This window comes from Salvelinus fontinalis, chromosome 11, assembly GCF_029448725.1.
Source record: "Salvelinus fontinalis isolate EN_2023a chromosome 11, ASM2944872v1, whole genome shotgun sequence".
NCBI lineage: Eukaryota > Metazoa > Chordata > Actinopteri > Salmoniformes > Salmonidae > Salvelinus > Salvelinus fontinalis.
In genome coordinates this window covers 35,891,709-35,919,468 of record NC_074675.1, presented here as the reverse complement: position 1 = coordinate 35,919,468, position 27,760 = coordinate 35,891,709, and the positions used below count along the sequence as shown (strand labels likewise).

General features: G+C 45.0%; 1 protein-coding gene across 2 annotated transcripts in view; it reads left to right on the top strand.

The window, feature by feature from the left end:
• si:dkey-183c6.8 (protein O-GlcNAcase) overlaps positions 1-27,760 on the top strand; it is a 60,337-nt gene that overhangs the window by 15,883 nt on the left and 16,694 nt on the right. For both annotated transcript variants that reach the window (XM_055938566.1, XM_055938565.1), the window contains exons 7-17: positions 21,164-21,278; positions 21,542-21,696; positions 23,116-23,202; positions 23,539-23,996; positions 24,577-24,751; positions 24,924-24,980; positions 25,158-25,243; positions 26,481-26,585; positions 26,724-26,815; positions 27,076-27,259; positions 27,459-27,618. In XM_055938566.1, coding sequence (XP_055794541.1) covers positions 21,164-21,278; positions 21,542-21,696; positions 23,116-23,202; positions 23,539-23,996; positions 24,577-24,751; positions 24,924-24,980; positions 25,158-25,243; positions 26,481-26,585; positions 26,724-26,815; positions 27,076-27,259; positions 27,459-27,618 — 1,674 coding nt within the window. The remainder of the gene's footprint in view (positions 1-21,163; positions 21,279-21,541; positions 21,697-23,115; positions 23,203-23,538; positions 23,997-24,576; positions 24,752-24,923; positions 24,981-25,157; positions 25,244-26,480; positions 26,586-26,723; positions 26,816-27,075; positions 27,260-27,458; positions 27,619-27,760) is intronic.

Genomic DNA, 27,760 nt, shown 5'->3' with positions numbered 1-27,760 from the left:
AAAAATGGGCTTCCTCTTTACTTATGCATCCTTATTTCAACGCTAAACCCACCACTGGTGTGCGTGGCCAAAGAGCTCTATATTCATGTGATCTGACCATAGCACCGGTTAAAATCCAAGTGCCAATGCCATTTAGCAAACTCCAGTCGTGGGCAGGAAATAATCTTTATGGAGGAATGATCTAAAGGATCAGACATACCAAGGATACTGAATGCCGAGAGGAACTTAGATGTAGTCTTGTCACGATACCAAAATTTAGACTTGGATACCGATACCAGGATTAGTATCGTGATTCTTGTTACCATAACGATACTCGATACCAAAATGATACCGAAACGGTACCACTGCAAGAAGGCACATTAACCAAAGTCACAGAATGGCAATTGATCCAAACAGAAACTCAGCTACTGCTCTGTTCAATCGTTGGGCAGCTAATGAGTTCATTATCATTACATTTGGCATTTTTTACGTCAACATTCTTCAGAGACAGCCATGTATGCATTAATGAATCAATTATACAATGGTAAAAAAAAAGTCTGATTGTACAAATCTAACTATATAACAACATAATGGTAATCATTTATGATTTTTTTTAAATAAAAGCCTTTCGTGAACTAACACTCGCACTTGAATCTTTTCCTTCTTGCTAGCTCTGACTTTGCTGATAGCTACCTTATTGAGGAACAATTTACTTACTATGACTGTGGTAGGTGGTTGTCTCACCTAGCTGTCTTCAGATGAATGCACTAACTGGAAGTCGCTCTACATAAGTGTTTGCTACATGACTAAAATGTAATGATAAATCTCTACTGATAAAGTGGGTAAATCAAGATGTAGCCTCGGCGTATTCACATGACTGCACACATGAGTGTGTGCATGCATTGCATTATTGAGCTTGTTTTGGCTGCAGAGAAGTAGCTTATTTTATAAACGTGTGCGCTGTCTCTTTAATGAGGAATGACGTCATTACTGGGTAGTGAATTGTAGCCCAGGGTAGTGAGTTGATGATGGCTTCAGCTGTAAGCTAGCAGCAAAATCACACCGGCGAGGAAGGATGACGTTTTACATGCTCCTAACCAACTGTGCTATTTTGTTCGTTTTTTTTTTGCGTTGTTTGTAACTTATTTCTTTACTTATTTTGTACATCATGTTGCTGCTACTGTCTCTTATGACCGAAAATAACTTCTGGACTTCAGAACAGCGACTACTCACCTTGAACTGGAAGAAGCTTTTTTCTTTAATGAGTCCATGAGTCCGAGTCCATCTATATTATTTGTAGCCACCTATTTACCACCACAAACCGATACTAGCACTAAGACCCCACTCGACCAACTCTATAAGGCCATAAGCAAACAAGAAAATGCTCATCCAGAAGCGTCACTCCTAGTGGCCGGGGACTTTAATGTAGGCAAACTTAAATCCGTTTTGCCTCATTTCTACCAGCATGTCACATGTGCAACCAGAGGAGAAAAACAAACTTGAGACCACCCTTACTCCACACACAGAGATGCATACAAAGCTCTCCCCCGCCCTCCATGGCAAATCTGACCGAAATGCTATCCTCCTGATTCCTGCTTACAAGCAAAAACTAAAGCAGGAGGTACCAGTGACTTGCTCAATACGGAAGTGGTCAGATGACGCGGATGCTATGCTACAGGACTGTTTTGCTAGCACAGACTGGAATATGTTCTGGGATTCATCCAATGGCATTGAGGAGTATACCATCTCAGTCACCGGCTTCATCAATAAGTGCATCGACGTCATCATCCCCACAATGACCGTACATACATATCCCAACCAGAAACCATGGATTACAGGCAACATCCGCATCGAGCTAAAGGCTAGAGCTGCCTCTTTCAAGGAGCGGGACACTAATCCAGACGCTTATAAGAAATATTGCTGTGCCCTCAGACGAACCATCAAACAAACAAAGCGTCAATACAGGATTAAAATTGAATCCTACTACACCGGCTCTGACGCTCATCGGATGTAGCAGGGCTATTACGAATTACAAAGGGAAACCCAGCCACAAGCTGCCCAGGGATGCAAGCCTACCAGACGAGCTAAATGCCTTTTTATGCTCGCTTCGAGGCAAGCACCACTGAAGCATGCACGAGAGCACCAGCTGTTCTGGACGACTGTGTGATAACGCTTTCTGTAGCTGATGTGAGCAAGACCTTTAAACAGGTCAACATTCACAAAGCCAGACGGATTACCAAGACGTGTACTCAAAGCATGCCTCGGACCAACTGGCAAGTGTCTTCACTGTCATTTTCAACCTCTCCCTGACCGAGTCTGTAATACCGACATGTTTCAAGCAGACCACCATAGTCCCTGTGCCTAAGGAAGCGAAGGTAACCTGCCTAAATGATTACAGCCCCGTAGCACTCACATCGGTAGCCATGAAGGGCTTTGAAAGGCTGGTCATGGCTCACATCAGCAGTAACCTCCCGGATACCCTAGACCCACTCCAATTCGCATACTGCCCCTACAGAACCACAGATAACACAATCTCTATTGCATTCCACACTGTCCTTTCCTTGGACAAAAGGAACACCTATGTGAGAATGCTGTTCATTGACTACAGCTCAGCTTTCAACACCATAGTGCCCTCCCAGCTCATCACTAAGCTAAGGACCCTGGGACTGAACACCTCCCTCGGCAACAGGATCCTGTAATTCCTAATGCAACGCCCCCATGTTGTGAGTGTAGGTAACAACACATTCACCACGCTGACCCTCGATACTTAGTCCACTCCTGTACTTCCTGTTCACCCATCACTGCGTGGCCGAGCATGACTCCAACACCATCATTAAGTTTGCCGAATACACGACAATGCTAGGCCTGATCACCGACTACGATGGACAGCCTATAGGGAGGAGGCCTGGCAGTGTGGTGCCAAAAAAACAACCTCACCCTCAACGTCAGCAAGGCAAAGGAGCTGATCATGGACTACAGGTAACGGAGGCCCGAGCACACCCCAATCTACATTGACGGAGCTGAAGTTGAGCGGGTCGAGAGCTTCCAGATCTTCGGTGTCCACATAACTAAGGATCTATCATGTTCCATACACACCAACACAGTTGTGAAGAGGGCATGACAATTCCTCTTCCCCCTAATGAGGCTAAAAATATTTGTCATGGGCACTCATATCCTCAAAGTTCTACAACTGCACAATTGAAAGCATCTTGACTGGATGGTTCACCGCTTGGTATGGCAACCGCTTGATGTCCGTCTTCAAGGCGCTACAGAGGGTAGTGCGTACTGGGCCGAGCTCCCTGCCCTTCATGACCTCTATACAAAGGCTGTGTCAGAGGAAGGCCATAAAAATTGTCAGACTCCAGCCACCCAAGTCATAGACTGTTCTCTTTGCTACCACACAGCAAGTGGTACTGATGCACAAAGTCTGGAAACAACAGGACCCTGAAAAGCTTCTACCCCCAAGTCATAAGCCTGCTAAATAGTTGGTCAGTAGCTATTTGGTTAACTATTTAACTGTCTGCATTAACCCTTTTTAAAAACTTTTTTGACTCATCACAAACAGTTGAAGTCAGAAGTTTACATACACTTAAATTGGAGTCATTAAAACTTGTTTTTCAACCACTCCACAAATGTCTTGTTAACAAACTATAGTTTTGGCAAGTCGGTTAGGACATCTACTTTGTGCATGACACAAGGAATTTTTCCAACAATTGTTTACAGACAGATTATTTCACTTATAATTCACTGTATCACAATTCCAGTGGGTCAGAAGTTTACATGCACTAAGCTGACTGTGCCTTTAAACAGCTTGTAAAATTCCAGAACATGATGTCATGGCTTTATACGCTTCTGATAGGCTAATTCACATCATTTGAGTCAATTGGAGGTGTACCTGTTGATGTATGTCAAGGCCTACCTTCAAACTCAGTGCCTCTTTGCTTGACATCATGGGAAAATCAAAAGAAATCAGCCAAGACCTCAGAAAAAAATTGTAGACCTCCACAAGTCTGGTTCATCATTGGGAGCTATTTCCAAACGCCTGAAGGTACCACGTTCATCTTTACAAACAATAGTACGCAAGTATAAACACCATGGGACCACACAGCCGTCATACTGCTCAGGAAGGAGACGCGTTCTGTCTCCTAGAGATGAACGTACTTTGGTTCAAAAAGTAAATCAATCCAAGAAACAGCAGCAAAGGACTTTGTGAAGATGCTGGAGGAAACCGGTACAAAGTATCTATGTCCACAGTAAAACAAGTCCGTTATCAGCATAACCTGAAAGGCCGCTCAGCAAGGAAGAAGCCACTGCTCCAAAACTCCCATTAAAAAAGCCAGACTACGGTTTGCAACTGCACATGAGGACAAAGATTGTACTTTTTGGAGAAATGTCCTCCGGTCTGATGAAACAAAAATAGAACTGTTTGGCCATAATGCCCATCGTTATGTTTAGAGGATAAAGGGGAGGCTTGCAAGCCGAAGAACACCATCCCAACCGTGAAGCACGGGGGTGGCAGCATCATGTTGTGGGGGTGCTATGCTGCAGGAGGGACTGGTGCACTTCCCAAAATAGATGGCATCATGAGGGAGGAAAATTATGTGGATATATTGAAGCGACATCAGTCCGGAAGTTAAAGCTTGGTCGCAAATGGGTCTTCCAAATGGACAATGGCCCCAAGCATACTTCCAAAGTTGTGGCAAATGGCTTGAGGACAACAAAGTCAAGGTATTGGAGTGGCCATCACAAAGCCCTGACCTCAATCCTATAGAAAATTTGTGGGCAGAACTGAAAAAGTGTTTGCTAGCATGGAGGCCTACAAACCTGACTCAGTTACCCCAGCTCTGTCAGGAGGAATGGGCCAAAATTCACCCAACTTATTGTGGGAAGCTTGTGGAAGGCTACCCAACTTGTTTGACCCAAGTTCAACAATTTAAAGGCAATGCTACCAAATACTAATTGAGTGTATGTAAACTTCTGACCAACTGGGAATGTGATGATAGAAATAAAAGCTGAAATAAATCATTCTCTCTACTATTATTCTGACATTTCACATTCTTAAAATAAAGTGGTGATGCTAACTGACCTAAGACAGGGAATTGTTACTAGGATTAAATGTCAGGAATTGTGAAAAACGGAATTGTCACGTTCCTGACCTATTTCTGTTAGTTTGTTATATGTGTTAGTTGGTCAGGACGTGAGTTTGGGTGGGCATTCTATGTTTTCTGTTTCTGTGTTGGTTTTTTGGGTTGCCTGGTATGGCTCTTAATTAGAGGCAGGTGTTTGGCGTTCCTCTAATTAAGAGTCATATTTAGGTAGGCGTTGTCACAGTGTTCGTTTTGGGTGATTGTCTTCCGTGTCTGTGTCTGTACACCACGCGGGACTGTTTACGGTTTGTGTAGCCTATGTTCCTATTCGTGCGTTTTCTTGTTTTATGTAAGTACGTCGTCTAGGTCTGTCTACACCGTTTGTTGTTTTTGTTAGTTTAATCAAGTTCATGTTTCGTTAATAAAATATGTCTGTTCTCTACGCTGCGCCTTGGTTCCCTCAATACTCCTCCTCTTCCGAAGATGAAGAGGAGGAATGCCGTTACAGAATCACCCACCAATCCAGAGCCAAGCAGCGGAATTTCGACCAACAGGAGAGTATACAGGACTTGTGGAGTTGGGAGCAAATATTTAACGGAGAAGGACCATGGGCTAAAGTGAATCACCGTCCATGGGAACAGCTGGAGGCAGCTCGGAGAGTGGAGGAAAAGAGAGAGAGGAACCGGAGTTATGAGGGAACGCGTCTTGCACGGAAGCCCAAAAATTTCTTGGGGGGGGCTAAGAGGTAGTGGGCCAAGGGCAAGTAGGAGATCTGCGCCCAATTCCCAGGCTTACCGTGGAGAGCGGGAGTACGGGCAGGCGCCGTGTTACGCAGTAGAGCGCACGGTGTCTCCTGTACGAGTGCATAGCCCAGTGCGGGTTATTCCACCTCCCCGCACTGGTAGGGCTAGATTGGGTATTGAGCCAGGTGTCATGAGGCCGGCTCAACGCGTCTGGTCTCCAGTGCGTCTCCTCGGGCCGGCATACATGGCACCTGCCTTACGCATGGTTTCCCCGGTTCGCCTACATAACCCGGTGCGGGTTATTCCACCTCCCCGCACTGGTCGGGCGACCGGGAGCATTCAACCAGGTAAGGTTGGGCAGGCTCAATGCTCAAGAGAGCCAGTACGCCTGCACGGTCCGGTATTTCCGGCGCCACCTCCCCGCCCCAGCCTAGTACCTACAGTGCCTACACTACGCACTAGGCTACCAGTGTGTTTCCAGAGCCCTGTTCCTCCTCCACGCACTCTCCCTGTAGTGCGTGTATCCAGTTCGGGGCCTCCAGTTCCGGCACCACGCACTAAGCCTCCTGTGCGTCTCCAGAGCCCTGTACACACTGTTTCTTCTCCCCCTACTAATCCTGATGTGCTTGCCCTCAGCCCGGTGCCACCAGTGCCGGTACCACGCACCAGGTATAGAGTGGGCTTTGAGAGTCCAGTGTGCCCTGTCCCTGCTCCCCGCACTAGCATGAAGGTGCGTGTCCTTAGCCCGGTGCCTCCAGTTCCGGCACCACGCACCAGGTCTACAGTGCGCCTTATCCGGCCAGAGCCATCCGTCTCCCCAGCGCCATCTGAGCCATCCGTCTCCCCAGCGCCATCTGAGCCATCCGTCTCCCCAGCGCCATCTGAGCCATCCGTCTTCCCAGCGCCATCTGAGCCATCCGTCTCCCCAGCACCGTCTGAGCCGCCCGTCTGCCATGAGCCTGCAAAGCCGCCCGTCTGCCATGAGCCTACAGAGCCGTCCGCCAGACAGGAGCCGCTAGAGCCGCCCGCCAGACAGGAGCCGCTAGAGCCGCCCGCCAGACAGGAGCCGCTAGAGCCGCCCGCCAGACAGGAGCCGCTAGTGCCGCCCGCCAGACAGGAGCCGCTAGTGCCGCCCGCCAGACAGGATCCGCCAGAGCCGTCAACCAGACAGGATCCGCCAGAGCCGCCAACCAGACAGGATCCGCCAGAGCCGCCAACCAGACAGGATCCGCCAGAGCCGCCAACCAGACAGGATCCGCCAGAGCCGCCAACCAGACAGGATCCGCCAGAGCCGCCAACCAGACAGGATCCGCCAGAGCCGCCAACCAGACAGGATCCGCCAGAGCCGCCAACCAGACAGGATCCGCCAGAGCCGCCAACCAGACAGGATCCGCCAGAGCCGCCAACCAGACAGGATCCGCCAGAGCCGCCAACCAGACAGGATCCGCCAGAGCCGCCAACCAGACAGGATCTGCCAGAGCCGCCAACCAGACAGGATCTGCCAGAGCCGCCAACCAGACAGGATCTGCCAGAGCCGCCAACCAGACAGGATCTGCCAGAGCCGCCAACCAGACAGGATCTGCCAGAGCCGCCAACCAGACAGGATCTGCCAGAGCCGCCAACCAGACAGGATCTGCCAGAGCCGCCAACCAGACAGGATCTGCCAGAGCCGCCAACCAGACAGGATCTGCCAGAGCCGCCAACCAGACAGGATCTGCCAGAGCCGCCAGCGAGCCATGAGCGTCCAGAGCCGCCAGAGAGCCATGAGCGTCCAGAGCCGTCAGCCAGCCATGAGCGTCCAGAGCCTTCAGCCAGCCATGAGCGTCGAGAGCCGTCAGCCAGCCATGAGCGTCGAGAGCCGTCAGCCTGCCATGAGCGTCCAGATCCGTCAGTCAGCCATGAGCTGCCCTTCAGCCAGAAACGGCTATATACCCAGAACTGCCCCTCAGTCCAGAGCTGTCTCTCTGTCCGGAGCTGCCTTTCAGTCCGGAGTTGCCCCTCTATCCTGATCTCCCTCTCTATCTTGAGCTACCTCTATATTCTGATCTATCCCTCTGTCTTGTGCTATCCCTCTGTCTTGATCTATCTCTCTGTCCCGGTGCTGTCCCTGTCATTGATGTTACTAAGAGGATTTTGTGGGGGTAAAATGAGGGTGGACATTTTTAGGGGGAGATGGAGGCTAGGATTGATTATGGTGGGGTGGGGACCTCGCCCGGAGCCTGAGCCACCACCGTGGTCAGATGCCCACCCAGACCCTCCCCTAGACTTTGTGCTGGTGCGCCCAGAGTTCGCACCTTATGGGGGGGGTTATGTCACGTTCCTGACCTATTTCTGTTAGTTTGTTATATGTGTTAGTTGGTCAGGACGTGAGTTTGGGTGGGCATTCTATGTTTTCTGTTTCTGTGTTGGTTTTTTGGGTTGCCTGGTATGGCTCTTAATTAGAGGCAGGTGTTTGGCGTTCCTCTAATTAAGAGTCATATTTAGGTAGGCGTTGTCACAGTGTTCGTTTTGGGTGATTGTCTTCCGTGTCTGTGTCTGTACACCACGCGGGACTGTTTACGGTTTGTGTAGCCTATGTTCCTATTCGTGCGTTTTCTTGTTTTATGTAAGTACGTCGTCTAGGTCTGTCTACACCGTTTGTTGTTTTTGTTAGTTTAATCAAGTTCGTGTTTCGTTAATAAAATATGTCTGTTCCCTACGCTGCGCCTTGGTTCCCTCAATACTCCTCCTCTTCCGAAGATGAAGAGGAGGAGGAATGCCGTTACAGGAATTTAAATGTATTTGGCCAGAGTGTATATAAACTTCCGACTTCAACAGTATATGATTGTGTGTATAGACAGGGTCGTGTCTTTGGCTATGCCAGATTAATTGCTATGACATGCTATTCTATAAAATAATTTCTCCGTAATTAATATTACCTGATTGAACTAATCATGTAAATGTAATTAACTAGAGAGGGACACCACGAAATAATATTTATAGAGCTGTTATCTTCCGAATAAACTCTTAAAGATTTAGTAATATTTTACATCCATAGCAGTCACATTAATCGTCATTTTATTCAGTCTCATCTGAAAGTTGTAAATCCTTGGTTATCTGCAAGAATCCTGGCTAACAAGTTGAATCAGCAATACAAAATTGGGTTTAATTATTTATTTACTAAATACTTAACTAATCACACAGAATCACACATACACAATTAAATCTTAACTTGAGAACAAATTGCCGTCATAAAGGCAAACGTCCCTAGCGGGGGCGGAATATATATGACAGCTTGTTACACAAAGAAAAGGGGCGGGATTTTAGTGAAAGAGCGGGAGACTGGAACATAGGCGAGCTGTGCTATCGTAAATACAGTATCTTATGCATTCTAAATTACCGCCCATTTGAAAAAGGAAAATGCAATAAATATTTACTCTGAGCTGCGCTTCAGTAGGTTGGTGGTAGATGAAGACCATATCGCCAACCCGAGTCCTCTGTCCTTTGAAGAATGTCTCTGGTGGTCACTGGATATGTGGTAACGTTGTTGTGGAGTAAACGGGATACTCTGACTGTCCTTCCTAACCTGCGTTTGTAGCAGCTGTTGCTAACTCAACGGCTAGGAGGTATCACTTCTGTAGTGAATACGAGTTCAAAGTTCATACCATTTACAACCAAAGTCCATGCTGATGTTGGCTTAGTTCTGTAGTTATTATCTGAACCATTCTGACATCGGATCGTCATCCTAGTGTCCCCGGAACAGGAAGTTATATTTTTGTCAATGGCTTTTATAGTGGAGGGAGAGGGGTGTGTCTGAAAAGTTTGTAACCCATGTCTCTTCACAGGGGCGGGCCACTGGTTGAGTAGAGGCCAAACTTATGAAAACCCAAATCTCTCATTTGGAAGCTAATATTACATTTCATCTCTTCACAAATGATTTCATATTCAAACATTTGAATTAAACAACAATTCCATGTGAATCCGATACCTCTGACGTTTAGACTTTCCACAGTAGAGTTTATGTCATTCTATCATTGATGAGAATGTGTCAGAGGGCAACCGAACTGACATAATATACCTTCTGTACCACCGCATATGTTCAGTTGGTCGGATTACCAGAATATAGTTCATTTCCCCCAACTTCTGATGTTCCCAGAATCTCTATGTTAACCAAGGGGTTTTCTTATGTCACATCAGTAGGGAAGAGGAACGGGGGAGGGGGGAAAGAGGTATTTATGACTGTCATAAACCTACCCCCAGGCCAACGTCATGACAACAGTATGGACAGCATATGAATAGAAAAGGTGTGTACAGTGGTAGTTGTCTAGGATGAGCCTTGACTAGAATACAGAATATACATATAAAGTGGGTTAAACAGTATATAAACATTACTGAAGATACCAGTGTTCAATGATTATGTACTGTACATGTTTTTCAGTCTTTTCTACCCAGCTTTGATGCACCTGTACTGTCTCCGCTTTCTAGATGGTAGCAGGGTGAACAGGCCGTGGCTCGGGTGACTGAGGTCCTTGATCATCTTCTTGGCCTTCCTGTGACACCGGGTGCTGTAGATGTCCTGGAGGGCAGGCAGTGTACCCCTGGTGATTCTTTGGGCTGACCGCACCACCCTGTGTACCAGGCGGTGATACAGCCTGACAGAATGCTCTCAATGGTGGATAAGTAGAACTTTTTGAGGGTCTTAGGGGTCAAGCCAAATTTCTTAAGCCTCTTGAGGTTGAATAGGCACTGTTGCACCTTCTTCACCACAATGTGTGGATGGACCATTTCAGGTTGTCTTATGTGCACACCAAGGAACTTGAAGCGTTTCACCTCTCCACTGCGGCCTCATCAATGTGGGTGGAGCGTGCTCTCTCTGCTCTCTCCTGAGGTCCACAATCAGTTATTTCGTTTTGTTGACGTTGAAGGGGAGGGTTTTTTCCTGGCACCGTTCTGCCAGGGCCCTCACCTCCTCCCTGTAGGCTGTCTCATCGTTTTTTGTAATCAGGCCTACCACTTTTGTGTCGTCTGCAAACTTGATGATTGAGTTGGAGATGTGCGTTGCCATACATTCGTACAGGAATAGTGGTGTACAACGAAGCAAGTGAGGAAAACAGACAAGGATAGGGAGAGATTGAATATGTCCATTAACCAAAAATACTGAATATGTCCATAAACACTCCAGTGACTTGCTGTGGGGGCAACCAACACTATTTTAAAAGAGTCAGGATTCATCCTAAACGAAGGGGTTCCCAGATTTTAACATCAACATAGCGAACTGCTCAAGAGACTAACTGTCTGGGTTTGGTAGCGCTCCAGTCCTCCCTGTCATAATAAGCAGCAGAGGACATGGAAATCATATTATATCCTGGAGAATTGGAACTGCAGTAAATGTAAGTAACCTAATCTATGTTATTTTAACTGTGAGCTCAAAGGGTATTGTCAGCAATAATCATATGCCCATAGAATTTAATTCCACTGTTTGCACAGTGGAAACTATCTGCCTTATGAAGAGGTCCAATGTGAGCAGCCCACTCAGTACCATTGGCTCAAATGTAAATGTCACTGACGTGTCGTGGAAATTCAGGACCGAAAAAGATTTGGTCATTTCTTCAAACAATCATCTTTATTTAATATCAATTTAATTATTGCAATAATGAGGCTGGTTGACCCACCCCACCTCCCACCCTTGAGTGTTGGACCGAGTAACCAAACCTTTACACAAATGTAGAGTACTAATATAAAGCTGACACTAACAATGCTCAGTCATGGTTGGTTCAACCCCCCTCATGCAGACCAAGGAGCATCATAAGCCACTCTGGGTTCATCATGTTGTTATCTGCACATGGGTTGTCTTAACCCCACCCTGGTTTAGTTTCCCAGATGCAAGGATAATTTAGAGACAATGAGGAATTGTTCTAAACTCCTGGCTATCTCGGTTACACCCACCACATCTTGTCTATGTAATGCAGTCTTTAACTCATTTGTCAGCTCAAGCCATCTCTTATGACCATACGCCCAGATTAGCTGCAGGGAACTAGAGTGGAGACCATAAAAACACAGACACTAGCATGCTGACTACACCGCTCGCGTCGCGTGCGCTGCAAAATACATTTAGACTTACATGTTATTTAATTATTGCACCCACGAGCATCTGCGTTGCCTGAGGGCTAAAATAGAAGTCAGTTCTATTTCTGACGCTGATCGCGCTGCAATTCCTGCCTCTCCCATCTCCTCATTGGTTTATTGAAGCAGATACCCACGTGCCATCTCCTCATTGGTTATACCCACGTGGGTGACAAAGACAAACGGAGGTTGGTGGTGGTAATAGACCTTTTATGAAAGTTAGTTGCCAATCGCCATATAAGTCCAAAGAAGAAAAAGCCTGGAAGGAGGAGAGATGACTAGAAACGATTCGGTTGACCGTTTTATGTGTGGATTAATTGTCGGAGTAGAGGACCTTGTGCATTTCAGTTAAAATAACAACTCAACATTTATATCCCAGGACAAATTAGCTAGCCACAACAAGCTACCTAAATAGGACGAATTAGCTAGCAACTGCAAGCTAGCTAGCTAAATTGCCATAGATGTTTAATGCTATCTGTCCCCAAATTAATATAATTGTTTCGGAGTTTGTTTTGGTATTTTAACCTGCGTGTCTTGATCGCGTTTGGTGTAGGGGGACAAAATCAATTTGCTCACGATGGCGCGCGGCCGGTTTAGGTACGGTGTAACAGGACAGAAATATCCTCCTATTTGTATTAATAGCTAATTATTAATATCAAACAAATCGGGTAATTTTTCTATCACACATGTTTACCTTGGATCAGCCTCTCCGAAGGGTACTAAAAACAAACAAGGAAACCAGAAATATACAAAAAAAATCCCATATTAATACAGTGCATTCAGAAAGTATTCAGACCCCACAGCTTTTTCAGCCTTATTCTAAAATGGATTCAATAAAAAAAAATCATCATCAATCTACACACAATACCCCATAATGACAAAGTAAATACAGTTAAAAATATATATATTTTGTCAATTTAGAAAAAATTAAAGCAGAACCTTATTTACAGAGGTATTCAGACCCTTTGCTATGAGACTCGAAAAATTGAGCTCAGGTGCATCCTGTTTCAATTGATTATCCTTTAGATGTTTCTACAACTTGATTGGAGTCCACCTGTGGTAAATTCAATTGATTGGACATGATTTGGAAAGGCACACACCTGTCTATATAAGGTCCCACAGTTGACAGTGCATGTCAGCACCAAGCCATGAGGTTAAAGAAATTGAACAATCGGGGGAGAAGGGCCTTGGTCAGGGAGGTGACCAAGAACCCGATGGTCCCTCTGACAGGGCTCCAGTGTTCCTCTGTGGAGATTCGAGAACCTTCCAGAAGGACAACCATCTCTGCAGCACTCCACCAATCAGGCCTTTATGGTAGAGTGGCCAGATGGATCCACTCCACAGTAAAAGGCACATGACAGCCCGCTTGGAGTTATGGACTCTAAAGGACTCTCAGACCATGAGAAACAAGATTTTCTGGTCTGATGAAGCCAAGATTAAACTATTTTGTGCATTTCAGGTAAAATAACAACTCGATGTTTATATCCCAGGACAAATTAGCTATCAACAGCAAGCTAGCTAAATAGGACAAATTAGCTAGCAAGTGCAAGCTAGATAGCTAAATTGCCATACATGTTTAATGCTTTTCGACTTGTCCCAAAAATAAATATAATTGGTTCAGAGCTTTTGATATTTTAATTTGTGTGTCGTGATCGTGTTTGGTGTAGGGGGACAAAATAAATGTATGCACGATGGCGCACGTGCGCAGCCGGTTTAGGTTCCGTGTTAGGCTGAGAGAGGATCTCATGTCAGATGTCTACAGGTTAATCTGCCTCCCCTAAAGCCTATTCTCATAGGAAGTTGCTATAGACCACTGAATGCTAAACGTCAGTATTTGGACTGTGTGTGAAATACTCGATAATGTATGTGATATCAACAGAGAGGTATATTGTCTGGGTGACCGGTTGTCACCAAGTTGTCCACTCAAAAATAAGCTTCAAGCTGTAAATAATACTTGCAATCTGGTTCAGGTTATCAGTCAACATACCAGGGTATTTACAAACAGAACTGGAACTAAATCATCCACGTGTATTGACCACATCTTTACCAATGCGACCAAAATCTTCCCTAAAGCACTATCCAGACCCATCGGATAGTGATTCATAATATAATAGCCATATCTAGAAAAAACTAAGTTCCAAAGTCTGGACCTGAAGTGGTGTATAAGCGATCATACAAGAGGTTTTGCGATGTCAAAGTTGTGAAAAATATTTGTTGGTCTGATGTGTGTAATGAGGAACAACCTGACGCCACAATTGAAGTATTTAGGAAATTGGTTCTTCTGGTTACTTATAGGCATGTGCCCATCAAGACTGTTAGAACTACCAAATCCCCATGCATAGGTGAAGAATTTTAAAACTGTATGGCTGAGAGGAATGAGGCAAAGGGAATAGCAAATAAGTCTGACAACACAGCAGATTGGCAAACATACAGTAAATTGAAAAAATATACAGTATCTTCAGAAGGTTTTTACAAATGTAATTAAATAAAAAATGAAAAGCTGAAATAATCTTGAGTCAATAAGTATTCAACTCCTGTGTTATGGCAAGCCTTAAGTTCAGGAGTAAACATTTGATTAAGTAAAAAAATAAGATACATGGACGCAAACTGTGCAATAATAGTGTTTCACATGATTTTGAATGACTACCTCATCTCTGTACCCAACACATACAATTATCTGTAAGGTCCTTAAGTCGAGCAGTGAATTTGAAACACTGATTAAACCACAAAGACCAGGGAGGTTTTCCAATGTCTCGCAAAGAAGGGCACCTATTGGTAGATGGGTAAAAATAAAAAAGCAGATATTGAATATCCCTTTGAGCATGGTGGTTATTAATTACACATTGGATGGTGTATCAATACACCAGTCACTACAACGATACAGGTGTCCTTCCTAACTCAGTTGCCGGAGAGGAAGGACACCGCTCAGGGATTTCACCATCGCGTTTAATGGCTGTGATAGGAGAAAACTGAGGATGGATCAACAACATTGTAGTTACTCCACAATACTAACCTAATTGAGTGAAAAGAAGGAAGCCTGTAGAAAATACAATTATTCCAAAATATGCATCCTATTTGTAACAAGGCACTAAAGTAAAACTGCAAAACAATGTGACAAAGCAATTCACTTTTTGTTGTGAATATAAAGTGTTATGTTTGGGGCTAATCCAATACAACATGTTACTGACTACCACTCTCCATATTTTCAAGCATAGTAGTGGCTGCATCATGTTATGGGTATGCTTGTAATCGTTAAGGACTGGGGAGTTTTTCAGGATAAAAAAGAAATGGAACTAAGTACAGGCAAAATCATAGAGGAAGAACTGGTTCAGTCTGCTTTCCACTAGACACAAGGACAATAACCTAAAACACAAGGCCAAATATACACTGGAGTTGCATACCAAGAAGACGGTGAATGTTCCTGTGTGGCCGAGTTAGTTTTGACTTAAATCTACTTAAAGATCTATGGCAAGACCTGAAAATGGTTGTCTAGCAATGGTTAAAAACTCATTTGACATAGCTTGAAGAATTTGAAAATAATAATTGGCAAATGTTGCACAAACCAAGTGTGGAAAGCTCTTTGAGATTTAACCAGAAAGAGTCACAGCTGTAATCGATGCCAAAGGTGCTTCTGCAAAGTATTGACTCAGGTGTGAATACTTATGTAAATTCGATTTCTGTATTTAATTTCTCATAAACGTGGCAACATTTTTTTAAATTTAATAAAACTAGTTTTTATTAATTTTTTTACCCAATTTTGTGATGTCCAATTGCAATCCTGTCTCATCGCTGCAACTCCCCAACAGGCTTGGGAGAGGCGACGGTTGAGTCATGCATCCTCCAAAACATCACCCGCCAAACTGCGCTTCTTAACACACGCCCACTAAACCCGGAAGCCAGCGGCACCAATGTGTCGGACGAAACATCATTCAACTGACGACCAAAGTCAGCCCGCAGATGCCCAGCCCACCACAAGGAGTTGCTAGAGCACGATGAGCCAAGTAAAGCCCCCCCCCCCGGCCAAACCCTCACAATGCCTATGGGACTCCCGGTCACTGTCAGTTGTGACACAGCCTGGGGACAAACCAGGGGTCTGTAGTGACGCCTCAAGCACTGCGATGCAATGACTTAGACCGCTGCACCACTCGGGAGGCCATATGCAAAAATGTCTAAACATGTTTTCATGTTGAAAAATGGCTGTAACACAACAAAATGTGGAAAAGGGGAAGGGATCTGAATACTTTCCGAATGCGCTGTAAGTCAAAGGGTATGAATAGTTTCTGATGGCATTGTAACTAAACAAAAAGAAGAAGAAAGTATTCTATGGAACAAAGAAATTATATAAAGAATGATAGTATAAAGCTTTGGAGTACCTTAAATTAAATTCTAAGCAAATAAGCGAACTTGGTTCCGTCTTCCATTGAGGCAGACTTGTTCATAACAAAACCCTTTGATATTGCCAACCACTTTAATAACTTTATTTGTTGACAAGATTTGCGGACTTAAGCATGACATGCAAGCAAAAAAAGCTGATCCTTCATATTCATGCAAAACGAACAAAATAATGAAATACAAGCACTGTAGTTTTGAGTTCTGCGAAGTTGGTGTGGAAGACGTGAAGAAATTGTTGTTATCTATAAATACTTACAAGCCACCTAGTACCGACAATCTGGATGGTACATTTCTGAAGTTGGTAGTGGAATACATTGCGACTCCTTTTTGCCACATCTTCAATTTAAGCCTAGAATACGGTGTGTGACCTCAGGCCTGGGGGAAGGCAAAGGTCATTGCGCTGCCCAAGAATAGCAAAGCACCCTTTAATAGTTCAAACAGCCAACCAAACAGCCTCTTGCCGGTGCTTGGAAAACTTTTTGAAAAAAGCTTCTCTATTGCAAATTCGGTTGAGTGGGGTGTACCGCAGGGCAGCCGGCTTGGCCCATTATTGTTTTCTGTTTTTACTAATGACCTTCCACTGACCTGTGGCTATTGAGCAAGTTGAGGAGACTAAACTCCTGAGTGTAACCCTAGATAGCAAGCTACCATGGTCAAAACATATAGACTCAATGGTTACTAAAATGGGAAGAGGTCTGTCCATGATAATGCTTTGCTCTGCTTTCTTAACATCTAAATCAACCAGGCATGTCCTACAGGACCTAGTTTTGTCACACATGGACTACTGTCCAGTTGTGTGGTCATGTGCGGCAAAGAAGGACATAGTAAAATTGCCGTTGGTCCAGAACAGAGCATCACGTATTGCACTTAGATGTACATGGAGGGTGAATGTCAGTGGTATGCATGTCAATCTCTCCTGGCTCAAAGTTGAGGAGAGATTGACTGCATCACTATTGGTCTTGTGTGCTAGGTGTTGATAGGTTAAAGCTACCAAACTGTCTGTTCAAGCAGTTGGCACACAGTCCGGACACTCATCAGTACCACACAAGACATGCAGCCAGAGGTCTCTTCACAGTCCCCAGGTCCAGAACAGAGGCTGGGAAACGCACAGTATTAAATAGAGCCATGACTACATGGAACTCTCTGCCACCCCAGGTAACTCAAGCTAGCAATAAACCAGATTCAAAACACAGATCAAAGAACACCTTATGGGACGACGGGGTCTGTGGAGAGACATTTTTATACATTTTGTTTTGCACTGTATTATATATTGTATTATGTATTTTATTTGTTGTGTTTTGTTTCCTGTTTGGACCCCGGGAAGAGTAATCGCTGCCTAAATATAAATACCAAGCAAGTGGGGACAACGGCCTGGTATAGATTGAATATGTCCATAATCAAAAAAGATTGAATATGTTTGAACACTCCAGCCAGCCAGCTGGTCTGCACAAGCTTTGAGGACATGGCTTGGGATGCCGTCTGGACCAGCAGCATTGCGAGGACTAACATGTTTAAATATCTTACTCACATTGGTCATGGAGAACGAGAGCTCACAGTCCTCATGAGCGGCAGTGGCCTGCGTTGGGGCCACTGTTTTCTTTTGAAGTAGGCGTAGAAGGTGTTTAGCTTGTCCGGGACCAAGGGGATGATGTCTTCAATGTGACTGGCTTTCCCTTTATAATCTGTGATTGTCTGGAGTCCCTGCCACATACTTTTCATGTCTAAGTTGTTGAATTGCGACTACACTTTGTCCCTGTACTGTCATTTTGCTTGTTTGATTGCATTACGGAGGGCATAGCTGGGCTGTTTGTACTGTACACGACGTCCATGCTCCCAGTCACCTAGCTGTGGTTAAATGTGGTGGTTCGCGCTTTCAGTTTACTATTCCCAGAGGCAAACCGGAACATATCCCAGTCCGCGTGATCAAAACAATCTTGAAGCATAGATTCCAATTGGTCAGACCAACTTCGAACAGTCCTTACCATGGGTACCTGCTGTTTAACCCTTTGATGCGTACAATCACATATTTGTGATCATTGTTGAGTGGTCCCTGCAGCGTACAATCTCAAATACGGGATTTGGAACAGTAGCAACAGAACGTATAACACAACAAACACGGCTAAACACCATTGTTGTTACCGTTTTTGACAAATCACAAAGCAAATCAAATGTTTTCACCTTACAGATCATCACATCAAATACAAGCTTACTGCCTAGCCTAACCGTAGGGGGAGAAACGGTCATCCAATTCGGAATTCCAACTCGGGAACTCTGGCCTCTTTCTAGAGCTCCGACTTTCCGACCTTTCCGACCTGTCATGATTTTACCTAGTATTTTTTTCCCGAGTTCACAGTTGTCTTGAAAGCACCATAAGTCAGACGAGTGAACTATCCCTTGTTATAACATCTTTGGTCTGACAGACGCTAACGTGACAAACACAATGCATTGTATGTCAACAAACATGGTGCCACACATATCCGGCAAATAGCTTAGCATTATCTCATTCTAATCAGTACAACATTCAAGTATTTTGCACACGTCATATGTGTCCATTACAATCTATGCAAGAATCGGAATGCATGATTTGTCACCAAAACTAGAAAACATGTTAATAAAACAGTAAATACATTATGATCCATATATACATATGGTGTGCTACAGCAGAAACGACAACACGATATACAGATAATAAGCCACTTACTTTGATATGAACGCACACATGTCCAAAGTCCAATTTGTAAGACAAAAAACTAAGAAGGCATTGTGGGCACCAGCCAGAAAATTTGCTGGGGGAAAATGTTTGTGCAAGGCCTGTTCTGACTAGAGATGCGTAATGTCTTCATACTTGATCTGGGGAAACACTGGCGAAGTGCTTGGGCTCACGTTGAAGAGAGAAGTTTGTCCGCTCAGTAAAGCCTCAAACATAAATTGTTGCAAGAGTGAAATGGGCTACTTATGCGAATTAATGAGGAGGTGAATCACACCTCAATTCAAACTGTGGTTAGAAAATAAAACTTGTTCGAAAATCATTTGAAATTGACAAGTTGAAACATAGCCTATTGATAGTTAGCAGGCAGTGTACCTTGGTTTGAAGGCAGCGCGGGTAACTGTCCTGTTGCGTAACAATCACATTTTGGAACAGTGAGAGCATTCTGACATCACGCGCATGAAAAAACTCACGCAGGGGTGACGGTTAGAGATATTTGGAATTCACGTGAAAAGGTTAAGCTTCTGCTTATAGGAGGGGAGGAGGAAAAGGGAGGCATGATCTGATTTGCCTTGTAGCCATCCCGGAAGCGGGTGTAGCAATGGTCAAGAGTGCTTGATGAGCGATTAGCACAGGAGATATTGATACAATTTTGGTAGCATTTTTTTCCCTCAGATTTTCTTTATTAAAATCTCCAGCTACAATAAATGGAGCCTCAGGATATACAGTTTTCAGTTAGCATTTACAGTGTAGTTCCTTGAGAGCCATCACTGTGTCTGCTTGAGGGGAAATATACAGGAACGATCATTCGTTTTTGAATGAAGCAGTTGTCGGTCCTAGCTAGCTATGTTGTGCTAACTGGCAAATGGCGATGCTAACATTAGCTAGCAAGCAAACTGGTTGTGTGCATTGTGCTGGATTTGCCACCCCATTCGTTTCATTTGAGGTGTGGCTTGCTAGCTAACTAATGAACTAGTGCACATTTATCACACCTGACAAAAAAATCCTTCTTCAAGCACTAAAATCCTTAGTTAGATGTAAAGACTTGCTCTAGAAAAAATATATGTATTATGCAGATTTATTGTTTTAGTTTTAGCAATTGTACAGAGCCCCGTCGGTGAGAGAAAAAAAACAGGCCAGGCTAATCCATTCCTTCGTTATTTTTCTTCTGTTCCCTTTTTTCCCCCAATATAAAAACCAGGCCCTCAATATAAAAATGTGTTCCCTCAATTTATTAATGCGCATGTCCTTATCATGGATTGATCACAGTTAAATGAATTCTACTTCAATCTGGGCTTGAAATAGAAAGATTTTCTTTGTTGTTTGAATATGTTACTGAGAGATGCATTTCCAGTTTCAGTGTTTTAATATGCCTCTGAATCATAAGAGCAAATAATGGGTCACGGGTGTGCAAAACCACTCAATTAGGTGCAATGATGCACTCGCATCCCTGCGCTAGGCAGGTATTCCGTCTGGCTCTGCTTCATTACATTAGCTGTTCTACAGTATATTTATACTTTGGGGATGTTCATTAACTACCTATCCTTCTGATGAAATGAGTGGGATTACACTGAGAAAAGTGTCCTTTTTTCCCCTTTTTGTTGTCACTCCTGTCGACTCTCTCACGTGGAGGTTTTTGCTCTTTGATTGGCTCAAAGTCAATTTATCCGCCACTGACGAGCATTGCGATTCTGCAAGTAGAAACGACAGGTTCGTCGGTACCAGGTTGGTACGCAGCACAGTACGTCTTTTGTTCTAACAAGAGAAGGAACGGCCTCCTACTGTGCTAAGTACCTATCAGCATTGAGATTTTTTGGTGTGTCTGACCTCTTAGATCGCTCACAGTGTGTTCTCCAATCTCAAAAAACATTTTAGAAAAAGTGCCATTATCCTCGCAAGGTGGGGTATTGAAAGGTACTGAAATGTATTGAAACTGAGGTGTCAATACTTTTGACCATCTTTTTTATAAAAAATATAACTTTTTATTGTTTATCAATTTTGGGGGGCATAGAATATAGCTCACTATTTGTATTATTTATTGTATCATCTTTTTTGCTAATCTTTATCAAGGGTGCCACTAATTATGGACCAGGCTGTATATGTAATATATATTATAATATATAATATATGTCATTTTGCTTCTCTCCCCTCAGGTAGTAAGGTAATCTCTAGAGAGCTGAGTGTAGAGGGTCTGTCTGAAGTACAGTCTGTCCTACAGCGCCCTCCTCTGGTGTGGGACAACCTGCACGCAAATGACTACGACTCCAGGTAGGATAAGATAAATTGAGATGGGAAGATAATATAAGGTCTTCGATATTTTGTCGGTATATTTTGTTTATTGTAAGACATTGTCAGCACCATTTCACCAGATCAAATTATTGGTGCATTATCCTTCCTCCCTGCCTCCTCCCTCTCTCACCCACTATCATCCCTCTCCCTCCTTCCCCCTCCTCTCTTCCCTCTCCCTTCCCTCACCCCTTTTCTTGGTACTTGGTGAATAAGGTTGACTCTTATTGTGACTCTGATTCCAGACGTCTCTTCCTGGGTCCCTTCAAGGGTCGCTACCCCCAGCTTGCCACCCAACTCCGGGGCTTGCTGCTTAACCCCAACTGCGAGTTCGAGGCCAACTACATACCCCTGCACACGCTGGGGACTTGGTACCGCACTGGGAGGGAGGAGAAGAAGGGTAAGAAAAGGGGTGAGGGAAGGGAGATGGAAGAGAGGAGGGGGAAGGAGGGAGAGGGATGATAATGGGTGAGGGAGGGAGGAGGCAGGGAGGAAGGATAATTTTGGACAGACAGGGTGTTAAAGAAAAACACACACACACACACTGGGTACACTGACACTATCAGAGCAGCAGACCCTTAGACTAGCGTTATCCACAGTGACAACATCATAGAGGGATTGGGGGGAGGAAGGGAGGGGGGCGAGAGGAGGGAGAGGGATGGATAGTGGATGAGTGAGGTAGGAGGCAAGGAGGAAGGATAGTTGCGAGAGAGGAGGAAGGTTGATGTCAACTAAATATTTTTGGACAGATAAGCGACAGGGTGTTATAGATAAACACACACACACACACACAGGGTCCACTGACACTATCAGAGCAGTAGACCCTTAGACTGACGTTATCCACAGTGACAACATCATAGAGGGATTAGAGAGAGAGGGAAGGGAGAGGGAAGGAAAGACGGAGGCATTCAAGAGAGGAAAGAGAAATTAAGCTCAAAAGCATGAGATCAAAAAGACAAGTAAGGGGTGTAGAAAAGAAGACATGAACCGAGTGAGGTCAGAAAGGAAGGATAGAAGAGTGATGGACAATAACGGAGAAAGAGAACGGATAAAGAGACAATGGAGGGAGAGAGGGAGTGGGAGGGAGAGAGAGGGAAAGAAGGAGTGAGAGATAAAGAGAGGACTGGAGCGGGTGAGTGGGCTGAGAATCAGAACACTCAGTGCCTCCACACGCCTAGGGGTAACCACTATCACCATGGTTACATGGAGGTTAACTGCTATCACCAAGGTTACGATAGAAGGTTGGGGGTGAGGCCAGTGTGATAAATGATCTGACTGGCTCATTATATTTGCTTTGCAAAAAATAGTATGACATCATCATATATACATTTTACTCAAGTTCTGACTGAACTACTTTTCACATACATTTTGACAAACCATGTGTGTCATATCAAATCAAAATGGTTAGCAGTGTAGCGAAATCCTTGTGATTCTAGTTCCGACAGTGCAGCAATATCTAACAAGTAATCTAACAATTCCACAACAACTACCTAATACACACAAATCTAAGTAAAGGATTTGTGTATCATCATATATGGATGAGCAATGACCGAGCAGCATAGGAAAGATGCAATATATGGTATAAGATACAGTATATACATATGAGATGAGTAATGCAAGATATGTAAACATTATTTAAGTGGCATTATGAAAGTGACTAGTGATCCATTAGTGTTTGTTGTTTTGTGTGAGTGAATGTGTATTTCTCACCATAGTGTGTGTGTGTGTGTATGTGTTTCTAACAATGGTGTGAGTGGTGTATTCTTCACCATGGTTTTCTGTGTTCCTAACCATGGTGTGTGTACATGTATGTGTGTAGATGAGGAGTACCAGTACTGTCCAGAGATGGCGCTGTCTACTGCACTGCACGACTGGATGGGAGAGCTCAGCCAACCACTGCAGCCAGGTAGTGTGTGTGTGTGTGTGTGTGTGTGTGTGTGTGTGTGTGTGTGTGTGTGTGTGTGTGTGTGTGTGTGTGTGTGTGTGTGTGTGTGTGTGTGTGTGTGTGTCAGGTACTGAAAAGACACAGAAGCTTGATCTCAACTGTTTATCCTGATGTTGATGTGGATTCAGATCTGTGTCAATTCTAATTCTATCAATCTTCTCATTCTAATTCTATAATTCTCATTTTAATTATTCTTATTGTAATTCTATAATTCTACTCATTCTAGTTTTATAATTTGAATCATTCAAATTCTAAAGTTCTACTCATTCTAGTTCTATATGTGTGACTTCTCCACAGGTCGCCAGAGCAGACAGGCAGACCAGAGGTCATCAGGTCAAAAGTCGGGGACCCTAGAGAGTGAAAACTGTCACCCCACCACCAAAGAAGGTCGCCCCAAACCCCCTAGAGAACCTCCGCAGGGGGACAGCCCTCCCCCCTCCAGCCCTGAGGGAGAGGAAGGGGTGTGGAGGGGGGAGAAAGAAGGAAGGAGTGAGGCAGGAGACGGAGAGGAGAGAGAGAAGAAACTCCACAACAACCAGTTCCAACAAGGGCCAGGCCAGCCAATGGGTCCAGGGGGGGTGCTGTGTGTTGGGAAGGCTCCTCTAAGCGAGTCCCAAATCCGGCTGCTGGTAGGTCTCCACTACCTTCCCCATGAGCACGGCCCGTCAGCCCAGAGACTGTTACAGGACCTCACCTGGCTCAAAGAACACTGCCACCTGGTCAGCGCTAACGACAAGAAGGGGCCGCCGCAGAAGGTCTGTGTGTGTGTTTGTGTGTGCCCATTTACTGTATCTGTGATGGCATCTCAACTGTATGTATGTGTGTGTATGTACAATATGTAAAAAAATATATATATATTGCATTTGTGGCACAGCGGTCTAAGGTACTGCATCTCAGTGCTAGAGGCGTCACTACAGACACCCTGGTTCGAATCCAGGCTGTATTACAACTCTCCGTGATTGGGAGTCCCATAGGGCGGCGCACAATTGGCCCAGCGTCGTTGTAAATAAGAACTAACTTCTTAACTGACTTGCCTAGTTAAAAAAAAATATTTAAAAAATAATAATAATTATGCGTCACATGCATCGCAAACAACAGGTGTAGACTAACAGTGATGCTTACTGAAGGGGCGTTCCCAACAATGCAGAGAGAAAAATAGAAAATAATAGAAAGATAATAACTGGGAATAACTACACAATGAGTAACGACAACATGGCTATATACACGGTATACCAGTACCGAGTCGATGTGCAAGGGTACGAGGTAATGTGTGTGCGCATGCGTGTGTGCCTTCATGCTTGTGTGTGAATTCATGTGTCAGTGCGTGTGTTGCAGGCGGAGGAGTGGCGTGGCCGAGCGGCCGGGTTCCTAGGTGTGTGTGAGGAGATTGCAGCGCTGCACAGTAGTGTAGTGAGTGGAGTGAGCAAGGCCGTGCTGTATGACCTTTACCCTTACGTATGGGACCTCAGAAACACTGCACTGGTGGCCAAGGCCTTCATCTGCTGGCTCGGTGAGTAGAGGGGGGAGGGAGGGAGAAGGAGAGCGAGAGAGAGAGAGAGGGGCTAAGGACAGAAAAAACATTTAAACTTGGATAAAGCATACACTGTAAGATTTACTATACTCTTCTTTCTCTCCACCTCTCCCTTTATCTGTCCTCCCCCCTCTTTCTCTTTCTGTCTAAGATGGGCGTGTGTTAAGTGACAGCTCTCCGTTGGGTTCCTGGAGGAACTGCTTCCACTGTGAGTAGAGGCGACCCCTGACCCCTCAACCCTGATCCTCCACCCCCAACCCCTGACCCCTCCACTGTCTCTGACCCCTGATCCTTCAACCCTGATCCCTCATTGGGTCGTTATGAAATTGGGCATGGTCTTCCTTAAATGTTGTGTGATTGACAGGCGGGTTCTCATCTCTGATAGGGTGCGGGACGACCACGGGGGCAGAGTTACTGGGGGTGGAGTCAGAACCCTGGGTGTTCAAAGGGGGAGTGTCCGGAGAGTTGCAGGTAGGACAGTGTGTGTGTGTATGTCTCAAACAAATCTTATATGTCACATGAACGTGTTTAGCAGATGTTATTGTGGGTGTAGCGAAATGCTTGTGTTTCTAGCTCCAACAGTGCAGTAATATCTAACAAGTAATATCTAACAATACACACAATGTAAAGGAATGGAATTAAGAATATATAAATATTTGGATGAGCAATGTCAGAGCGGCATAGACTAAGATATAGTGAAATAGGATACAGTATATACATATGAGATGACTAATGCAAAATATGTAAACATTATTAAAGTGGCCATTGATTTCAAGACTATGTATATAGGGCAGCAGCCTCTAATGTGCTAGTGATGGCTATTTAACATTCTGATGGCCTTGAGATAGAAGCTGTTTTTCAGTCTCTCGGTCCCAGCTTTGATGCGCCTGTACTGACCTCGCCTTCTGGATGATAGCAGGTTGAACAGGCAGTGGCTCAGGTGGTTGTTGTCCTTGATGATCTTTTTGGCCTTCCTGTGACATCGAGTGCTGTAGGTGTCCCGGAGGGCAGGTAGCTTGCCCCCGGTGATGTGTTAGGCAGACTGCACCACCCTCTGGAGAGCCCTGCGGTTGCGTGCGTTGCAGTTGCCGTACCAGGCGGTGATACAGCCCGACAGGATGCTCTCAATTGTGCATCTGTAAAAGTTTGAGGGTTTTAGGTTCCAAGCCAAAATTCTTCAGCCTCCTGTTTTATTTTATACATTTTTTTAACCTTTATTTAAGTAGGCAAATCATTAAGAACAAATTCATATTTACAATGAGGCCTACACCGGCAAAACCGGGTGACGCTGGGACAATTAGGCGCCGCCCTATGGGACTCTCAATCACAGCCGGTTGTGATTCAGCCTTTTTCACCACACTATCTGTGTGGGTGGACTATTTCAGTTTGTCAGTGATGTGTATGCCGAGGAACTTGACGCTTTCCACCTTCTATGCTGTGGTCCCGTTGATGTGGATGGGGGGGTGCCCCTTCTGCTGTTTCCCGAAGTCCACGATTCACTCCTTAGTTTTGTTGCTGTTGGGTGAGAGGTTATTTTCCTGGCACAACTGGTTTCCAGTTTGCAAAAAGTCCAGTCTGTGTGTGTTATGTTGTTTAATGTAAGCGCATGTATAAGAAAATATATTCATTTAAAAATACATTTATTTTCCATATATTGTGTCTTGCTTACTTTCACCAGCTTGTTTGACATTTTCTGTCTGTCCTACAGATGCTTCTCCCTATAGGCAGTAACAGTGAACTGTTCAGCCACCCTCCTCCTCTCTTCCCCACCTCACGACTCTACAACATACGACCCTACCACAACAAGGACAAGGTGAGAGGACATTTTCACACACACACACACACACACACGTCGTTCTGTCAACTGACTGACTCTGTATTGTATGGTTTCTTTCTGTGTGTATACATTATTTTTGTTATATATTATTGTATTATACCTCCTGTCCCCTAGGTGGAGCTGTATTGTATGGTGCGCCAGCTTCAACAGAGAGCCCAGGGGAGCCCTGATTCCAGCCCAGCACATCCTGACCTCATTGGAGACAGGTGTGTGTGTGTGTGTGTGTGTGTGTGTGTGTGTGTGTGTGTGTGTGTGTGTGTGTGTGTGTGTGTGTGTGTGTGTGTTCCTATGTTATGAGTTGAACAAAGCTGTACTGAGCTGGCTTTGTTACGCATCGTTCAGGTCGGCAGAGTAGTGTGAAAGGGGTATGTGTCTCTGAGTGTGCGAGCTTGAGGACAAATGATCAGCAGTTTGTGTGCCTGTGTATTTATATGCATGTTGTGCCTATGTGTGTGTGTCCCTGCAGGTGTCTGGGGCCCTGCTTGGCTTTGTGTCCTGAGTACAGCATGGTGCTGGAGGATGAGCTGGGTGTGTGTGGGTGTGTGTTGGGCGTCGTAGATGTTCGTTCCTTCGCCAAGCGCTGCCAGTCCTGCTGGATGCCCGCCATGAGAGATAAATACCCACCTCGCACCGGACATGCCAAGTCACAGGTTAGAACAAACAAACACACACACACACATGCAGGTAAGAACACACACATAACACACACACACACTCACTCTCCCCCATCCCGCTCTCTATCCCTCTCCCCTTCACTCAATCCATCTCTCACTCCATCCCGCTCTCCACCCCATCCCCATCCCTCTTTCTTATGTATTATCTAACTCCAGTTCCCCTCCTGTCCTGTAGGAGGTGTTGCAGCAGATAGAGGAGGACCAAGGGGAATACCCAGACTCTCTTCTCTACCACTTTCCCTCCCAGCTCCGCCTGGACGCTTTGCCTGACCTGGTGGACGTCAGTGTGACCCGCTGCCTGCTAACCGCACTCCTCACTGCACTTAAAGCCAATGGTGAGAGTGTGTGTGTGGCGATGGGTTGAGTGAGTGTGGTGTGTGTGTACGTGGACGTCAGTGTGAACCGCTGACAGCTTTATTTACTGCACTGAAAGCCCACGGGGGATGTGTGTGTGTGTGTGGTGTGCAGGTGCACGTG